The sequence below is a fragment of the Anabrus simplex genome, chromosome 11, assembly GCF_040414725.1.
Source record: "Anabrus simplex isolate iqAnaSimp1 chromosome 11, ASM4041472v1, whole genome shotgun sequence".
NCBI lineage: Eukaryota > Metazoa > Arthropoda > Insecta > Orthoptera > Tettigoniidae > Anabrus > Anabrus simplex.
The window spans coordinates 42,103,949-42,122,522 of NC_090275.1; the positions used below are offsets into that span (position 1 = coordinate 42,103,949).

At 39.8% G+C, this 18,574-nt stretch overlaps 1 protein-coding gene across 3 annotated transcripts in view; it reads left to right on the forward strand.

Annotated features, from left to right (window-relative positions):
* The first annotated feature begins 3,610 nt into the window (after positions 1–3,610).
* The window catches only part of Tpt (tRNA 2'-phosphotransferase), a 32,726-nt gene continuing 17,762 nt past the window's right edge, over positions 3,611–18,574 (forward strand). For all 3 annotated transcript variants that reach the window (XR_010861232.2, XR_010861233.2, XM_067155558.2), the window contains exons 1-3: positions 3,611–3,770; positions 3,944–4,207; positions 10,586–10,817. Coding sequence is in view for 1 of the 3 variants with exons in the window: in XM_067155558.2 (XP_067011659.1) it covers positions 3,759–3,770; positions 3,944–4,207; positions 10,586–10,817 (508 nt within the window). In the remaining 2 variants the exon portion in view is untranslated. The remainder of the gene's footprint in view (positions 3,771–3,943; positions 4,208–10,585; positions 10,818–18,574) is intronic.

The window sequence follows — 18,574 nt, forward strand, 5'->3', positions numbered from 1 at the left end:
GAGCTGCTCGACTAAGTGGTATGTTGTTCTACATCAGACATTAGATATATTGTATATTTCACTATACAGATTACCAAACTCGATAGCTGCAGTCACTTAAGTCGGCCAGTATCCAGTATTCGGGAGATAGTAGGTTCGAACCCCACTGTCGGCAGCCCTGAAGATGGTTTTCCGTGGTTTCCCATTTTCACACCAGGCAAATGCTGGGGCTGTACCTTAATTAAGGCCATGGCCGCTTCCTTCCCACTCCTAGCCCTTTCCTGTCCCATCGTCGCCATAAGACATGTCTGTGTCGGTGCGACTTGAAAAAAAAAAACTATACAGATTTACTTCATTGCCTGAGGTCCTAATTCAACTTAAAGACATCATATTATGACAAGAAGATCACAACCATAATTTTTGTTATTATATGTATTTTAATGTTATAATTATTCCTGCAATATTGTCTTTGCCTTGTACCCATGTTTCAGTTTCCACATAATCTGTTTAATTTCTGTTTTGGCTAAAGATGGTCACTAAGTGGCTGAAACCACTCCCAAGACTGATGCAATATTATTTACTTGATATATTGTACCGAAAAGGTCAATTTATTTCTTATAGGCAGTATGTTCCAAACTGTCAGTGGAGAGATGGCATGGAATGATATTAGTAGATGAATAAGCTTGAGTGGACGTTTTAAAAGTAGGAAGATAAAGTTAGAATTCAAGAGGGCAAATTGGGGCAAACATTCATTTATATGTTGAGCAAGGGATTGGAATAATTTATCGAGGGAAATATTTGATACATTTACAAGTTCTTTGAAAACATTTAAGAAAAGGCTAAGTTAACAACTGATAGGGAATGTGCCCTCTGTGTAACAGCACTAAATCCAGATCTTTGATGACTGAAACGGAATGAAGATATCGGTAAAAGGAAAATTACCACAAAATGTGAGAAAATGAAAGATATTCTTCAGGCCTCATAAACCTGACCAGGAGAGAAGAAATGAGCATGGAGGATCATGGTATAGTTGATAATAACTGTTTAAAGGGGGGTACAACTAGATAACTATCCCTTCTTATCTCTAACCAGGACAGGAAAATGTATCAGCAAAAGAAAGTGAAGGTCCACAAAATACATAGAAATGAAAGACACTCTAGGTCTTGAAAACCTAATACCATCGGGATCAGAAGAAAGTAAGAGCTGATCAAGGGTGGTGAGACAAGGATAGATGAAGTAAGGAGCCTGGTACAAATAGAAATGAAATGAAATGGCGCATAGCTTTTAGTGCCGGGAGTGTCCGAGGACAAGTTCGGCTTGCCAGATGCAGGCCTTTCTTGCTTTGACTCCCGTAGGCGACCTGCGTATCGTGATGAGGATGGAATGATGATGAAGACAACACATACACCCAGCCCCCGTGTCAGCAAAATTAACCAATTAAGATTAAAGTTCCCAACCCTGTGGGAAATCGAACCCAGGACCCCTGTAACCAAAGGACAGCATGCTAACCATTTATCTATGGAGCCGGGTGGTACAATTAGAAGTAATGGAAGACTCCGTTAAGAGCCTTGAGGTCACTATCATCTTTTGAAACTGACCCTCTTTAATAGGCAAGCCTATTAGCTTCTCGTTCAGGTCTTGGAAAACAGGTCACATTTCTCTCATCGTGCGTGTGACTGGTCTTGTCCAATGTTTCTTCTTCACATGTAACAACTATTTGTCACTGAATACCTATTAGTCTCAACATTAACTTTTCACATGACAGGTACATACTAATTCAGTCATAATATTGCGTAATTTTGTCTTAGGTGTATACTAAATTTAAGTGATTGATTTTACATGTCTCATGATTTGAAATACTGACAAGAAGTGCTGTGGACTATGGCCCGAAGATATTGAATGCACTGTTTTTATATTTGTAATTTTCATAATGATTCACAGTTCTTTCTATCCTTGCTATCTATTTGAATGTATTTCCTTTCATTTCTGTCCATGTCCATATCAATCTCTGCAAAGTCTGTTATATTTGCTTTACGTCGCACCGACACAGATAGGTCTTATGGCGACGATGGGATAGGAAAGGCCTAGGAATTGGGAAGGAAGCGGCCGTGGCCTTAATTAAGGTACAGCCCCGGCATTTGCCTGATGTGAAAATGGGAAACCACGGAAAACCATCTTCAGGGCTGCCGACAGTGGGGTTCGAACCCACTATCTCCCGATTACTGGATACTGGCCGCACTTAAGCGACTACAGCTATTGAGCTCAGTCTGCAAAGTCTATCAAGCAGATCATGTGGGGAAGGATGTGGCTAACCAACAAAAGTATCAAGCCTCCTGTACCATGCTTCACATGTATGTTTCTGGGCGTACTTGGGAGGTTGGGAGGTTTTCTAGCAATCGGACGTAGTAGTTCCATATTTCTGGAGTGACGAGTGGCTGTTGTCAGCCTCTTTCACGTCTTTGTGTAATTATCGCCGACATAATGGAAAACATTAACCAAGTATCCTTGAACCGGTTCTCCAAACTGTTCAAAAGTAGGTATCAGTAACATTCTCTTGCAGGGGAAAGGTAGATCTGTTAGAAAGGAAGTAAGCCCTCATTTCTATATTTTCCTCCCTTCTTTATTCATTACTCAGGCTCACAACAAACGTCAATCTTCTCCAGAAAGACTGGGCAAGATGAAATAAACATCCTTTGATTAAAACCCTGTTGGCTTTAGGCTCTACAAACGCAATTCATGAAATATATAACCTCTAAAACCCTCAGGCACTTACGGTATGTAAAGGGAATTTGTGTCCTCGTACCTAGGAGGTGCAGAGTGCAGCTCCTCTGAGGCACACCCCCAAAGTCAGCTGCATACACCATTTTAACCAAATATCAACCCTCTTTCCAGTCAATTTCTGAGAGTACTGGGAATCAAACTCGGGTCCCTGAGGACAGCAGCTAGTGCCTATGTGACGTAATATATGGGGAAAAAGGTACAGTACACGAGCATGACGAATTGTTTGCGTCCAATTTAACGAATCCGACCAGTTGACCCGGGTTCGATTCCCAGGCTTGTCACAAATATCAGGATGGAACAAGAAACCCTCAGTCTCACAACAGAATAGAGAAGTGGGTTAAGGACCAGGACAATTCTACGCAAAGAGGATCCTACGGCTGGTTTTCTGTGGCTTTCTTACGTCAACTTTAAGCGATTGGCAAATGCCCGCCTACCATCCCGAATGTACAGTACAGACAACAGCCGCCAACCTCCAAATTTTAGTCCCAATTAATAACAAATATAGTACAAACACCGCCAACTCAACACATTTTGCGTTACCAGGATAACTCTAAAAAGAGTCAATATTTAGATCAATAACCGACTATCTACTCTGGGCAAGTGATATCCCTCGATCGGCAACCTATTTTTGGCCTATCCGATATTGCCCTTATAAGCGACATCATAACCTAAAATCTAACATTAATTCGTACAGTAAACGTTGCCCACAGATTAATCTTCATAAATAAATTCGTATAGATTTCATTATTTTGTGTTGTTATTTCATATTATCTAACAAATATAAGATGTTTTAGTTTCTAGATGCTTCCGAGTTATTTTGAGAATGAATATTCCTCTCTTTGGAATAGGCTATACGATGAAACCCGACAGCACCAGTTCGAAGCAGTCTTGAATTTTCCCCCCGTGGTTTTACTGCGACTGTGATTAGAAATTCGGTATTTCATTCCCGTATTTACGGCGTAATTGACGCGAGAAATGGTTAATAATGCAAGACAAATATGAATCGAAGGGTAATAGTTCTCTATAACTAGAGCTACTTTGCATTTAATTAAAATGTTTTTAACCTAAGAATCAGTTTTTGTTTGACATATTTTAGCCACCTGTCTTCGGTAATGGAACCGGAGTAAAATGAGTTGTTTTCCTCGTTGATAAGATTTTAATCTAATCATATTTTATGTTGCAGCCTCTAAGCGGTAGAGATAAAGCACTGAGCAAGACCTTATCTTGGCTGCTGCGCCATGGAGCAGTAAAGGAAGGACTTCCGATCTCGGTAGATGGATATGTGGAAGTGTCAGAAATCCTGAACCATAAGTCTTTAAGGAACAGATACACTATCGAGGATATTCAACGAGTTGTTGATGAAAATGACAAGAAACGTTTTACGTTGACTTCTTGTACCGAAACAGGTCGTCTAAAAATCAAAGCCAACCAGGGGCATTCCATTCAGGTACCGGTACAGAATTTCGTTTCCAGCTGTCGGTTTTCTCCACATGTCCCCTAGAAAATGAACGTTAAATAATTAATTTCATACCACTCACATGTTTAATAGGTACGAAGTAGGCCTATGAGATTAAGTTGATACCCTAAGAGTTTTGTTATCTGTAGTCTATTCCAGATAACAGTACCGTATTCTGTTGATAGGTACCGTACAGATTTACCTAAGTGGATTAGGCGTGAATACCCATTCATTCTCTTGAATTTACATAAATTAAATGTGAATTTAGTGCATTTCAGTATTGGGTTATCTTCAGTCTGGTGTAGGCTACAACATTATAGGTATAATGCTTTGTAGACTACTTCCAATGTTCTCTTTTGCTTTCACTTGCCTGGATGAAGAGGAAAAGAGCTTGTAAACTATAAACTCTGGATCAGACATTTAGTTTATAGTCTAATATTGTCCTTTCTCTTTTTCCTTTCTAACTTAACCAAAATATACACTAGATTGTGCATTTCTTGCTTTCTAAGAAACTAATTAAAATTTTGTAAGGGCTATTGATCTATAAGAGGAGATTGCATGCTGATACTGATGAGGTTAAACCGTACAATTCTGTTGATAGGTACCATATCGTACAGATTTACTTAAGTGGATTAGGCGTGAATACCCATTCATTCTCTTGAATTTACACAAATTAATTCACACTAATAAATGTCATTGTATTGATAAGGTGGACCCCTAATAATTTTAATTATTGTAATCCCACTTCAATACGGATCACGAAAAAAATATTTTAGATATCAAAGTACAATTCCTGTCAGAGACTTGTAACTGGTGAGACATGATAAGGTAATTACAGGACCCATGGGTTAGTGGTGTGGCGATACAGAGGGTTGAGAAGATTGCGTTTCTAGGCAGCGTCATCAATGAGCTCTATGTTCAAGAAATAAAGTGCCATATTGAAAAGGCCAGAGCTTCCTTTACAACCCTATGCCAAGTGCTCTACAGCCAAGAATTGCCACTGCAGTTGCGGGTTGAAATCGCTCGGTGCTGTCTGTTTTCCATCATGTTGTACAGAATCGTATTCTTGACCAAGAATGTAGCCACCATGCAGAGACTTGAAGTATTCGAAATGTCGGTCTACCATTGCATGCTTTGTATCAGCTGGGTGGATAGAATGCAAAATGAAGAGGTATTGGCCAGACATGCAGAGAAAAGGAACTCTGTAGGGCTGTTAGGATAAGAAACTCTCCTACTTTGGTCATATCATGAAGCACCTGTAAACTTACAGCCTCCTGCAAATGATAAATGCAAAGAAAGATCGAGAAGAGTGGTCCTAGGAGACCCCACATGACCTGGCTGGAGAACCTTAGGCAATGGTTCAGATAAACGACCACCTCGCTGATCTGCACAGCCACCTGCAAGACTATGGTAGCCAAAATGATTGGCAATACAGAGAAATGTGTTTCAGATTCTATGTGAAATTTGAAGTTCCATGGCAACAAACAAAGTATCAATAGTCACATAAAACTGCAGCTTGTCTATCTTTCATACTTCCTAACTTCCCTTGATCTAATCTTCTTCTTTTTCCTCTCCTCCAAGCTCATTGTGGTCTGTTAAGTCTTTTAAGTTCTCCCACCTTTCAGGGCATTTCCTTTCTTTTACAGAAATCTTCATTCTTTGAGGGGTGAGAATTTTTCCACTTCCTTCTAAAATTCATGTGAAAAGGGACTGATAAACCTGTTCCTTTCCCTTATAATATTAACCACCATTTCCACTTCCATAAAGCTCTAAAGATTCTTGATTTGTTATCTTCTATGCTGGGTTTTAGAAGTATCTCCAAAAAACCGATGTGACTACATCCTCAGATCGAAATATAAGCTAACAGGAGTGAAATATAGGAAGTATAGGAAACATGGCAACTCACTGCTCTTGCATCTGTTTCCTGTATGTAGGCATAGGCCAAAAGATTAAAATATTCTAGTGCTGTACTGGATTTGAACCAGTCATTGTTGATTTATATGGCTAGCAGATGTGCTGTATAATGTCAAGATTTGAAAACCTTCACACACACACACACACAAAAAAAAAATAAAAATAAGCTGAACTGCTTTAGTCACTCCTCTTCCTTCTGTCCTAACATACCAAAGACCTAAGACTCAGATTTGCATGTTAAATTACCAGCTAATCACATCTACCAGAGCCCGTTTTGCTTAGCCATCCCCATACAGAAAATCCACAGCCTGTTTCCAGTCATTCGATCGGGTCAGGAATGGAATGAATGAAGCCCCCATCTAGCGGTGAGGATAGGAATTGTACTGGCTGCCAAAGCCTGTCGCTCTCCTCTGGGGCAATGATTAATGAGTGACAATTGAAATGATAATGGAGAGTGTTGCTGGAATGAGATATGACAGGGAAAACCGGAGTACCCGGAGAAAAACCTGTCCCGCCTCCGCTTTATCCAGCACAAATCTCACAAGGAGTGACAAAGTCTCTCATAGTGCATTGGCACTGCTGGTGGTTCCAAGTAGCCTACGCAATGGCCTCCATGGTATGCACTAGTCATGTGTCTTGGTAGGTGTGCTATTTACCAACTAATGAGCCCAACTTAGCATACTGGGGCGAAATGCTGGCAACCAGGAATGAGTTAGCTGGAAAATTTATAATGTCCAATAACAGATCATTTATATTGGTTATTATTATTATTATTATCGTATGGCATTTACAAAGCATAATCTGTAAAAATATACAATTAACATACAAATTAAAATAAAATAAAATGAATTATTCATCCACAATAAATGTATTGATCGGTGGAACATTTTTCTTATCTATTACATTGAATCCAATCAATACGGAATATGAAACTTATAAATAATAAAACTCTGCATGAATTGACACCAAGTGCAGTGGACTGGTTGTCGAAGCTGGACATTCTAGTTCAATTACCTCTATATTTTAAGTCTCCCACAACTTCTTCCCAAAATATCTGGGTGTCACACTGGATCGGTCCTTGTCATTCAAACAGCATTGCTCGAATCTGTCAAAGAAGCTGAGTACAAAAGTAAATCTACTGCATAAACTAGCGGGCAGCAACTGGGGTGCAGATGCAAACACTCTTCACACTGCTTCACTTTCTCTAGTATACTCGGCTGGTGAGTACTGCGCTCCTGTGTGGGAAAACAGCGTACATTTGAGCAAGATTGACGTACAGCTCAATGAAACCATGAGAGTTGTTACTGGTACAGTGAGGTCCACTCCTACTCAGTGGCTGCCTGTTTTAGCAAACATTACTCCTCCAGATCTGATGAGAAAAGCAGCAAAAGTACAGTTGCTCAAGAAGACCTTTGCACACAGGAACTCAATTTTGTTCAATGCCTTACGAGATCCACCTGTGATGAGGTTAAAATCCAGGAATCCACTCTGGACTGATCTACACTCCTATGAAAAATTCAGTGTAACAGCAGAATGGAGACAGCGATGGGAACAATGTCCACCCACCAACGCCTTTCTGATTAAAGACCCAATGAAGAAAGTGCCAGGTTTCGATCTTCCTCGACATGAGTGGTCAAAACTCAACCGTTTCAGAACAGGCCACGGCAGGTGCCAATATATGATGAAAAAGTGGGGATATTGTGAAAGTGCTGTGTGTGAGTGTGGTGCTGAGAAGCAGACATTGCTTCATGTTGTTGAGAGCTGTCCACTGTCAGCATTTAAGGACGGTTTACGGACTCTGCATGAATTGTAATAGATAAGAAAAATGTTCCACCGATCAATACATTTATTGTGGATGAATTATTACACTAGTACCGGTTTCGACCGGCCTCTAACCACTAGGTTCTGTGGTTCAAATCCCGGTCACTCCTTGTGAGATTTGTGCTGAATAAAGCGGAGGCGGGACAGGTTTTTCTCCGGGTACTCTGGTTTTCCCTGTCATATCTCATTCCAGCAACACTCTCCATTATCATTTCAATTGTCACTCGTTAATCATTGCCCCAGAGGAGAGCGACAGGTCGAAACCGGTACTAGCTACTCTAAGTCCCTCACTAATAAAAGCACAGAGCTGGTCATAGGCTTCATTCACGTCAGTAGATAGATTTGTACATGTATTTTTTATGAAAAAATAATTTAGCTTAGTGTAATTTATTTTCATGTTTGTTTGTACATTTGCATCACTACTGAATGGAGAGCTTTCTTTAATTTGTGTTGTTACTTCTAGAATTAGAATATTATGATCACTAAGGTCGCTTACTATATTATATACATAGTAATCAGCAGTGGCAAAGTTTGAGTGTATATGATCAATTAAAGTTGGGGATGTGGGTGTTATTCTTGTTGGTAGCTTTGTATTGCAGGGGTAAAAATTGTAACAATTCAATAAGGATGTATACTTCCTATAAATATTGCTATCTTTTAGAAAATCTACATTATCGTCTCCTATAAGCAATGAGTTTGATTTTCGGGTATTGCACAAAACAAGTTCAAGGTCTATCATAAAGTTAGAAATATTACTCTCCTTTGGGTTGTAATATGAAATTATGTTATATCTCTGGTTTTTGCTAAATACTTCTATTTGGAAAATACTGTGATAACTGTTAATGACCTTAATGACTTTAGTTGTCCATTTTCTTGATACATACACTGACAGTCCCCCTCCAGTACCCTCTGTAGCTAGATGGTAAGATTCAAAGCTAGGTATGTTATAATAGGATGTTTCTTCATCTGATAGCCAATTTTCTGTTATAACTATAATGTCAAGTTCTGTAACCTCATCAATAATAAGCATAATATCCTCAAACTTGTTCCTAACACTTCGTGCATTGATACAGATACATTTAAATTTAGAATGTAAAGCTTAATTCTTAGTTTTTAATTTATAGTTTTCTATAGTATCACACTGGATCTCAACAGAAATTATTTCCTTACTGCTATAAATGTCCTGTACCATTTAAAATCAGTATAAATTCATGTGAATATAGTACCTGCAGGGTTTACTGTCCGAGTTTATTCTCGAGGTGTGCGATCTGATCTTTTCTCCGTTGCTGATGAGCGTGCTTGGTCCATCCCTAGCTTCGCGGATGTAGACCTTGCAGTCCCTTGTCCATGTGGCAAATATTTTGCCATTCTGCTTCAGTAGCCTGCACCTTCTTGCAATGTTCTCATTCTTGGGCGAAAGATGGTCATTAATGAGTACTTTGCATGATGGGCAGTTCAGTCCAATATCCTGGTTGTTCAACACTCTGCTGTATTCTTGCATTCACTGTTTCGTCTTTCTTCCACCTGTTAGTGAATTTCACCATAATTCTTCCAACGTCCTCACCTCTTGACGGCAGACGATGAGCGACGTCAATCTCCTGAATACCCAAATCAACCCCCAATGCCCTGGCTGTTTGTATTACTAAGTCATACACATTTTCTTTTGCCATTTCTGGCATTCCACTGATTAACAAATTGTTCCTGCAGGTGTTCTGTTTAAGGTCTTCTGACCCATCTAAACCCTGTTTGGTATCATTGCTTTCACTCGCCAGAGATTTTTCTAATTCAGATGTTCTTTTCTTCAACTCGCCTGTGAGCGTTTTGAACTTCTCAAACTGGTCATTTATAAATTCTGTTGCTTCCTTAATAGCACTGAGTTCAACCATGAATAAAGTTTTCAGTTCTGTAACAGATAATTGTATCTTCTCCGTTACCTCCTTAACTACGTCACATTCACTTGGGTTAGGTAGCGGGTGGCAATCGTCACGTTTACATTTTCACACCTTTTCTGGATCACTTCTTACCGCTTCGTAAGCCTTCTTTGACATTCATGTGCATTAAAACAAGTTCTTTTAGAATCACCAGTAAAACTATGAAGAAACATATTTATTATACTTGTTTCAACAGTCCCAATTACACAACATGCAAGATTTAATCAAAAACTAAATAATATGCAAAGTTTTAAAATTTATGAATGAAACTATGTTAAAAATTATCTAGATATTTCTTCAGTACTGAAATAACTACCTCACAGTACACTTATTTGACACTGTATAAGCTTACAAGGAATGTGATTACAGTATTAAAATTGCTTTCCTCTTCCCCCTTCAGCCTTAAGTCCATTAGAAAAACAACTTCCAAGAGGAAAGCTATCCTCGATTGTCTTGCCGACCTTGCCTCAAACAGAGGATGACCGAGCTTGCAAATACCAAAAATATTATCAGTCCAAATTACACGGACTTCCTGTATGTACTACAAAAATAATAAAATTATATTTTCCAACTTAAGGTTTCATTTCCAAGTGATTGTCACATACATGTAGAGACTGTAAATTGCAAGTTGTTCTATGCTTACCATCAAGTATAGGAGAGCTTAAGAGAGAAATGTTGTAAAGACTTGCTTATTCTTTTTTAGGCTGTGTCTGATGACAGTTTGACACCCATCACACATCCTACTGAAGTCTCTGCAGTCATACATGGCACTTACTTCAAATTCTGGGATAAAATCAGGACAGAAGGATTAAGTCGCATGTCTAGACTTCACATCCATTTTGCCCCTGGTGAACCTGGTGATAATCAAGTCATTAGTGGAATGAGAGCATCCTGTCAGATTTATATATACATCAATATGGAGAAAGCTCTTGCAGGTTTGTTTCTTTGATATGTAATCAGACGTCCCAACTACCCCAATTTAAGCAGAAGACTCTCTATTTTTAGTCCTTCCTCCCTCTCTCCTGATCACAGAGACTTATCTCCTGATTTTGACAACAGATGTAGTATTCCTGTTTTTTTTAAATCCCAGGCTGTTTCTCATTCTTTAAGTAGTTGGGGAGAATTGATGTTCGGTGGGCACTGGCAAGATAGATGCAATCAGTTGGTAGTGTTCTTAAATATGACAGAATCTCTAATGTAATGCTTTTTATTTTATTATTTCCACATAGCAATGCCGGTTGTGAGAATATTTTTTAGCATATTTACAAGGATAAAAACTCAGTTCAGATCAAAACTTTCCGAAAAAGAATTCTGGAAAAAAATTAAGCCATAAAACCTGTTTAATAAGACCAGTGCTTTGAATATAAATCTAGTTCAGAAATTTATGAAGAGGCCTAAGGCAATGAAGAATCATGTGTTCTAAAGCTCAGATACATGCAATGACTCAGTATTTATAAATTAATATATGAATTAATTAATAAGAGAAATTACAAAATTGAGTAGTAGGCTATAATGTGTTAAATATTCTTCAAATTTGTCATGTGTCATAACATGTTGGGATATTCCGCAAAAGAAGAAACTCCTGGTCTGTATAATACAGCCTTATACAGGACTAGAAATAAGTAATGAGACATGTGAATTGTTGAAGTCCCAGATAATAGACACTGTGTATGCACAAGGATGCAAAGCATTGTTTACATGTTGGTGCAGACCAAGGATCTGGTATTTGCAGTAAGTCGACCGTTATCGTAAGTCATATCTAAATGCAGATAAAAATAGGAGTAAAATTATGATTTCATGACCGAAAAAGTTATTGTAAGTAAAATGTTACGTGGAAAAAAATAAATAAATAAATACTGTCGCTGCAGGGTTTGAACTTTCAACCTTGGAGTGAACATGCTACCACTGAGCCTACTAGACACATTGAGTGAAGCTTGAGCTACAGAGACACATTGGGCAAAGACAAGCATCACCATCATCATCTGGGTATCCTTCCAGCGGGCCGGGTAGGACTTCCGTGGACAATATGCCTCAATCAGTTCCTGTCATTATAGAGTTCCTCTCCTTTCACATCCTTCGGTGTTCTTTTCTTGATAAGGTCTGCATTTATTTGGTCTAGCCACCTTCTTCTGGGACGTCCAACAGGTCTCCTTCCAGGTACTGCCATTTCCAAGTATTGTCTGGGGGTTCTGGTCTCTTCCATCCTTTTCAGATGCCCAAACCATTTCAACCGTGCAATGCGTAGTCTTTCTTCCATCATACAGATTACTTGCATGTCATTTCTAATGCACTCATTTCTAATTCTGTCTCTTCTTGTTTTTTGCATAGCAGATTGTAAAAATTTAATTTCACATGCTTGCAGTTTGTTGATGTCTCTTTACAATAACACACAGGTCTCCAACCCATATGTCATAATTGGCGGGAGGTAAGATTTGAACATTGTTTGTTTGGCTTTTACGGGAACTGCTTTGTCCCACACTAGATTTCGTACCTGATAGAAGAACGTGGAACCTTTTGTCACTCTGTTCTGGATTTCCAATTTAGCACTCCCTTGGTTCGATACAATACTTCCAAGATAGCTGAAGCTTTCTACACATTCAACTCTCTCTCCATGAAGTTTGACGTTACATTCGCTGGGTGTTCTACTAAATTTCATTGCTACTGTTTTCTTCTTACTCACAGTTAACTTATATTCCTTAAATTTGTTGACCCGGCAATCTAATTTCCTTTGGACTTCTTGCTCTGTATCTTCCCAGATGGCAACATCATCTGTAAACACTAATGCATTCAAATCTCCAGGTTCTGCAGCTTTCATTTCTTTAATGATTACACCCATGAGTGCAAGGAAAAGTAGTAGAGATAGTGCACTGCCTTGTTGTAAACCTCTCTTTGTTTGGAACCATTCAGATCTACCATTCCCTATTTGTACACTACTTTCACAGTTTTCATACAGCAGTTGGATCTTACAAATTAGAGAACTTGGAGCCCCTAGTTTATGCAGACATTCGTATTTTTTGCTCCTTGGAACACTGTCATAGGCTTTTTCTATATCTAGGAACACTACTATCAGATCTTTCCCTTTTTCCCAGTACTTTTCCATTAGTTGTCTAATGGCAAAAATTAAGTCTATTATTTTTCTGTTGCCTCTGAAGCCGTGTTGATCTTCTTCAAACTGATGTTCTATCCTTGTTCTTAATGTCTTCGCTATGATCTTTTCCAATATCTTGAGGCAGTATGGTAGCAGGGTAATTCCTCTGTAGTTAGTACACTTTCTTCTGCTTCCTTTCTTGAATACTGGTATGGTCGATCCTTTTTTTGATTTATCTGGTATCTTATTTTCTCTCCAGCTTACTCCTAGTGTTCGATGTAGCCTCTGAAGACCTCATATACCTGCCGCTTTGATTCTGTCTGCAGGTAATCCATCTACTCCTGGTGATTTTCCTTCTTTCATAAGCTTCAGGGCATTTTTTGTTTCTGACCACGTAATTGGTCTTTCTTCTTCTCCATGTTTGATAGGTTCATTGTTTTCGTGCTTCTCTTCTTCATTGCCATTTAACAATCTGTTGAAATAGTTTCCCATTTCTTCTCTGATGTTTTCTATATTCTGGATTAGGATTCCATCCTCTGTTTCAATTGCTTTAATATCTTCTTTGTCTGATCTCCCACTCTTCAGTAATCCATACATCTTTTGATTCCCTTTTGAGTTCTCTAGTTTTTGTGTGAACATCTCTCAACTCTTATCCTTCTCTTCCTTCACAATTCTCTTCACTAATAATTTCTTATCTCTATATATTTGTTCGAGGTTGGCTATTTTTTGGTTATCTTGTGGTAAGAGGGAGCCTCCGTAGTAAGACACCTTGCAACTTAAAACTGTGTTATGATTATACTGTCTCAAAGTTCATATTTTCTACAAGTCCGAGACTTGCGAGTCTTAAACCATAAATTGATGAAAACATATGCAAACCGGTTTGCTCTCTTATAAAAATAACATGGATTTAAATAAACAACAACTTAAAAATAAAATAGTCTTGAAGAAACATTAGTTTAATTTATCACACTTCTTAAAACGTGACATAGAATCGTAGTAAAATACTTCAATAAAATCTTCAGATTCGCTTTAATGGAGCAAGGTGGATTGCTGGTAGTAGCGCAGCGAGGGCTGTGAAATCAGTCAGTTGGTGAGTGTCGTGCGAGATGGAAGTAACCCGTGTTGAGCAGTGTGCTTACATCAAAATAGCCATTCTCCGAGGGATAAATGCGATGATGTTACAGTGAATTAGTGGAAGCCCTTGGGAATAATGCCCTACCATACTATACAGTAGCATGGTGGGCAGGAAAGTTTCAGCAAGGACGTGTGTCAACCAGTGATGAGCAACGTTCAGGATGACCTGTCAGTGTGTGGACCAACGTGGCACGTGCCGTCATCGAGCAGCTCCTGGATAAAAACAGACGATGGACGCTACTGGAGTTAGAGAGGGCAAGTGGCATGGAGAAACGCACCGTCCACAGCATATTGTGTCATGAGCTGCAACTGCGCAAAATCGCATCGCGGTTGGTACCACATGCACTGAAGGAAGTTCAAAGATGGGTGCGCTATGCAATATGTTCCGACCACCTTGCACGCTGGCAACAGGACGGCGATCAATTCTTGTCACAAATAATTGCCATCGATGAATTTTGGGCCAGGGCATACGAACCAGAACCGATACGTCAGTCCGCGGAGTGGCGACATGACGGATCACCAAGGAGGCAGAAGGTCCGCCAGAATCCTTCCCTAGTCAAATTGATGGTGATCGTCACGCATGACGTCAGGGGTGTCATTGTTTGCCACTTTGTTCCACATGGCAGAACAGTGACCGCACAGTACTACAGGAACTTTCTGGTGCGACAGGTACGAAGTGGCGTTCGGGAGAAACGTCTGGATCTTGTGGACAGTGCAATGATCCTGCATGACAATGCACAACCACATAAAGCAGAGTGTGTAGGGCAGCTACTGCAACGTTGGAGATGGGAAGAATTGGAGCCCCCACCGTACTCACCCTATATTTCGCCCTGTGACTTTGATCTCATTCGAAAGATTAAGGAACCACTATGTGGTATGCGGATTGGAACTCGAGAGGATATTGCTAATGCTGTGCGCCAACAGGTGACCCGATTCACACATGGTGTGGCAAATGCTGAGGCAGATGGTATTCAGCGCCTCCCACATCGTTGGCAGCGTGTGGTGTCAGTAACAGGGGACTACTTTGAGGGTGTTTAGGCCCAGGTTTGTCATGTCAACTTTATATGTACTGTGTTGTCATTCTTTTGCACCGGGAAGGCCATATTTTCCTGTATACTACCATAATAAATTACTGTGTTACGATATTTCAGTGCTATTCATTGTCCACTCATGTAGTTATCACCTTGTCCTTTCTTCTGTATATGTCACATTTTCCAGCCGGACTGGTATCTTCAAGAAAAAAAATAGTTGCCATGACTTTTGCCCCAATCCTCGTATGATGCTACAACCAAAGGCAAAGCATATTCCTCTCTTATATGCCTGGCCATGGCTCACTGAAAGTTCCGGCCTGCTACACACGACAGTTCCATAGTGATGACGTCAGCCGTTTAGTGCATTGGTATGGAGGTACGAGTCTTGTTTTCGTGGTGGTTTGGTAGCACATTGTTGTTATTTCAATGTTATTAGAGGTGTTCGTTCGTGTTTCCAAGTGATAACTGTATAAAAATGCATCAGTAAAAGATGTATTTTCAGCACTAATATGTGTTAAATACTATTGCATTGTAATTTCAGCAGTCTAGTGTTAGGAAGTGTTGCTAGGTTATGCGAACTCACTGAGCTATTATGAACTGTCTAAAGTTTATTATTTAATTATGATGATTATTATAATATGTTAGTGTAGTGTATGCTCCTTTTTGCAAAATGGGACAAACGTGTAGTGTGCCTGGATGTACATCCAATTACCATTCAAATAAGGAGGTGGCTATCTCAACATTTGCATTTCCTTGCGATAAGGAGAAGCGAGCTGAATGGATACATGCTATACACCGAGATAATTTTGATCCCAGTAAATATGCCTGTGCCTGTAAATATTTTTCCGAAAATGAAATAATTTTTGTTGACACTGCAAAAAGACCAGACGGATCCGTTTCAACTGTGCCTAGTGTAAAGCCAAAATTAACTGACGATACTGTGACAACTATATTTCCTGGGCAACCGTCATAGGGACATTAACTGTTTGTCTAGTGACCATTATACTATATTTCAAATTATTGTGGAGAGTTACGCGTTAACTGAGACCTTGATACCTTATTCAAAGATGCATTTTTAAACAGTAGAAATTGTAGGGATGTTTCTTTCAGTGTTTTCATAATGAAAGTTGAAGTACCTGGTAATTTCTGTGGGTGTGTGCAGTAGAGTTAATGAGTGTTATGGCCAATATCTATCATATTATTGCAAATATTTTTTCTGTTATTCATAAATAATTAATACCACTATGTGCTCAAATAAATGTAATATAATTACATTTTAGAGACAGCAACAGTTTGCCTAGTGACCGTCCTTTTTTTTTCAAATTGTTGAAAGCTACACATTAACTCAGACCTTGATATCTGATTCAAAGATGCATTTTTAAACAGTGGAAATCGTAGGAATGTTTCTTTCAATGTTTTGATAATGAAAGTTGAAAAACCTCTGACAAGTGTGGATATGTGCTGCTGAGTTATTGAGTGTTGTGACCAAGATGTATCATATTTTGGGAAATACCTTTTTATCAGTTATTCGTAAATAATTAACAAAATCATGTGCTCAAACAAGCATAAAAGAATGACATTGTTTTGAGAGAAGGCCTGTGTCCAACCGATTTCAACGAGCTTAAATGTACCTGTTGGGAGACACTCAACAGTAACTTGTGTATAAGTGTTTAGGTCAATACGCTTTTGTTTCCAAAACAATTGAGGACAAATTTCATGATGCAGGATCCGCTTTGGACCAGGTGGAGGTGATAGGAACACTAAAAGATGAGCACATTTTACTTGAACATGTCAAGTCCGCACCTAATTATTTCTGAAGAATTGATGAATCCCCCGATCCCAATGCAATGCATATATACTTGGAGAGTTACAACATAGTCCAACGGAGCGGTAGCCAAGTGGTCATCATACTTATCTACAAACCACAATGACATGAGTTCGAGTCTCACCGTAGCTATATTCCTTTGTACAAAATAAATTATTATTTGAGGGAACGTGAAGGTAAAAATGCAAATAAAAATATTAGGCAAACTGTGTATCCCGCCAACCCAAAGGCTTATGCTCCAGGACACTGCCCTTGAGGCGGTAGAGGTGGGATCCCTCGCTGAATCCGAGGGAAAAACCAACCCTTGAGGGTAAACTGATTAAGAAAGAAAGAAGGCAAACTGCAGTGAACTTTATTTTCTCCCTCAAATGAACATATACCTACGAGGGTCGAGTCATAAGTCATGGCAACTATATTTTTTCTTGCGAACAGGAGGTACACGGAAAATCTAAGATATGCATTTGGAAATATAGGGCATGTGCTTATGCGTAGTGCCTGAAGACAAATTCTGACTGCAGGAGATTCTCGTTGGAAAGTGACAGAACACAGGCCATTGGTAAACAATGTTTTATTATGGTATAGACAGCAAATACACAAGACTACGTATAAAGGACAGGTCTCCACTGGTTACAGACCTTCGAAATAATCACCCAAGGTTTCCACTGTGCATTGCCAGTGGTGGGGCAGGCGCTGAATACCATTCACTGCATGTGTATCGCTAACGTGTGACACCTCTCTCTGAAATGCTGTTACGGTGTCCTCTTTGTTAGCAAACCATTGTCCACGTAATGGCTTCTTGACTTTGGGGATTAGATCGTAGTCACATGGGCTCAGATCAGGCGAATAAGGCGGGTGTGGAAGAACCTCCCATCCCCACCGTTGTAAGCTACGCTGAACGATGGCTGATGTGTGAGCTGTCGCGTTGTCGTGTAGGATTATGGCGCTGTCCAAAAGATCTGGACGTTTGGTTCGCACTGCACGGCGCAGTTGGTACAACAAAAAGGAATTGTAATAAACTGCATTGACAGTGTGCCCCTCACGCACTGGATGACTCACAAGAACATCTTGAACATCGTATGCCAGGATTACCATAACCTTATTGGGCGACTGATTTTGTCGAAACTTGTGTCTCCGTGGTGACCCCTGACGATGCTATTCACTGGCCTGTCTCTTCAGTTCAGGTTTATAAGCACGTGCCCATGTTTCATTGACTGCAATAATGCGATTCAACATGGCTTGTCCTTCTTGTTGAAACCTCTCCAGATTGATGCGACATGTTTCGTAACGAGTCCACTTCTGTACCTCAGTTAAGTGACGTGGCACCCACTTTGCACAAAGTTTATGCATCTGTAGGTCCTTGTGTAAAATGTGCCGTATTGTTGCTGCTGGTATTGCTGTACGTTCTTGCGATTCCGCTAGAGTCCAGCGCCTGTCCTCATGTAAACACTGATCGATCACCATTATCTGTACATCTTTGTCCATTGACACTGGATGGCCTGGGCGAGGCAAATCGGCAGTCGATACTCTTCCCCGTTTGAACGTCTCCACCCACCTTGCCACTGTTCTATAGGGCATGGCATGCGCACCTAATGCTTCCCGCAGCTCTGCATGGCA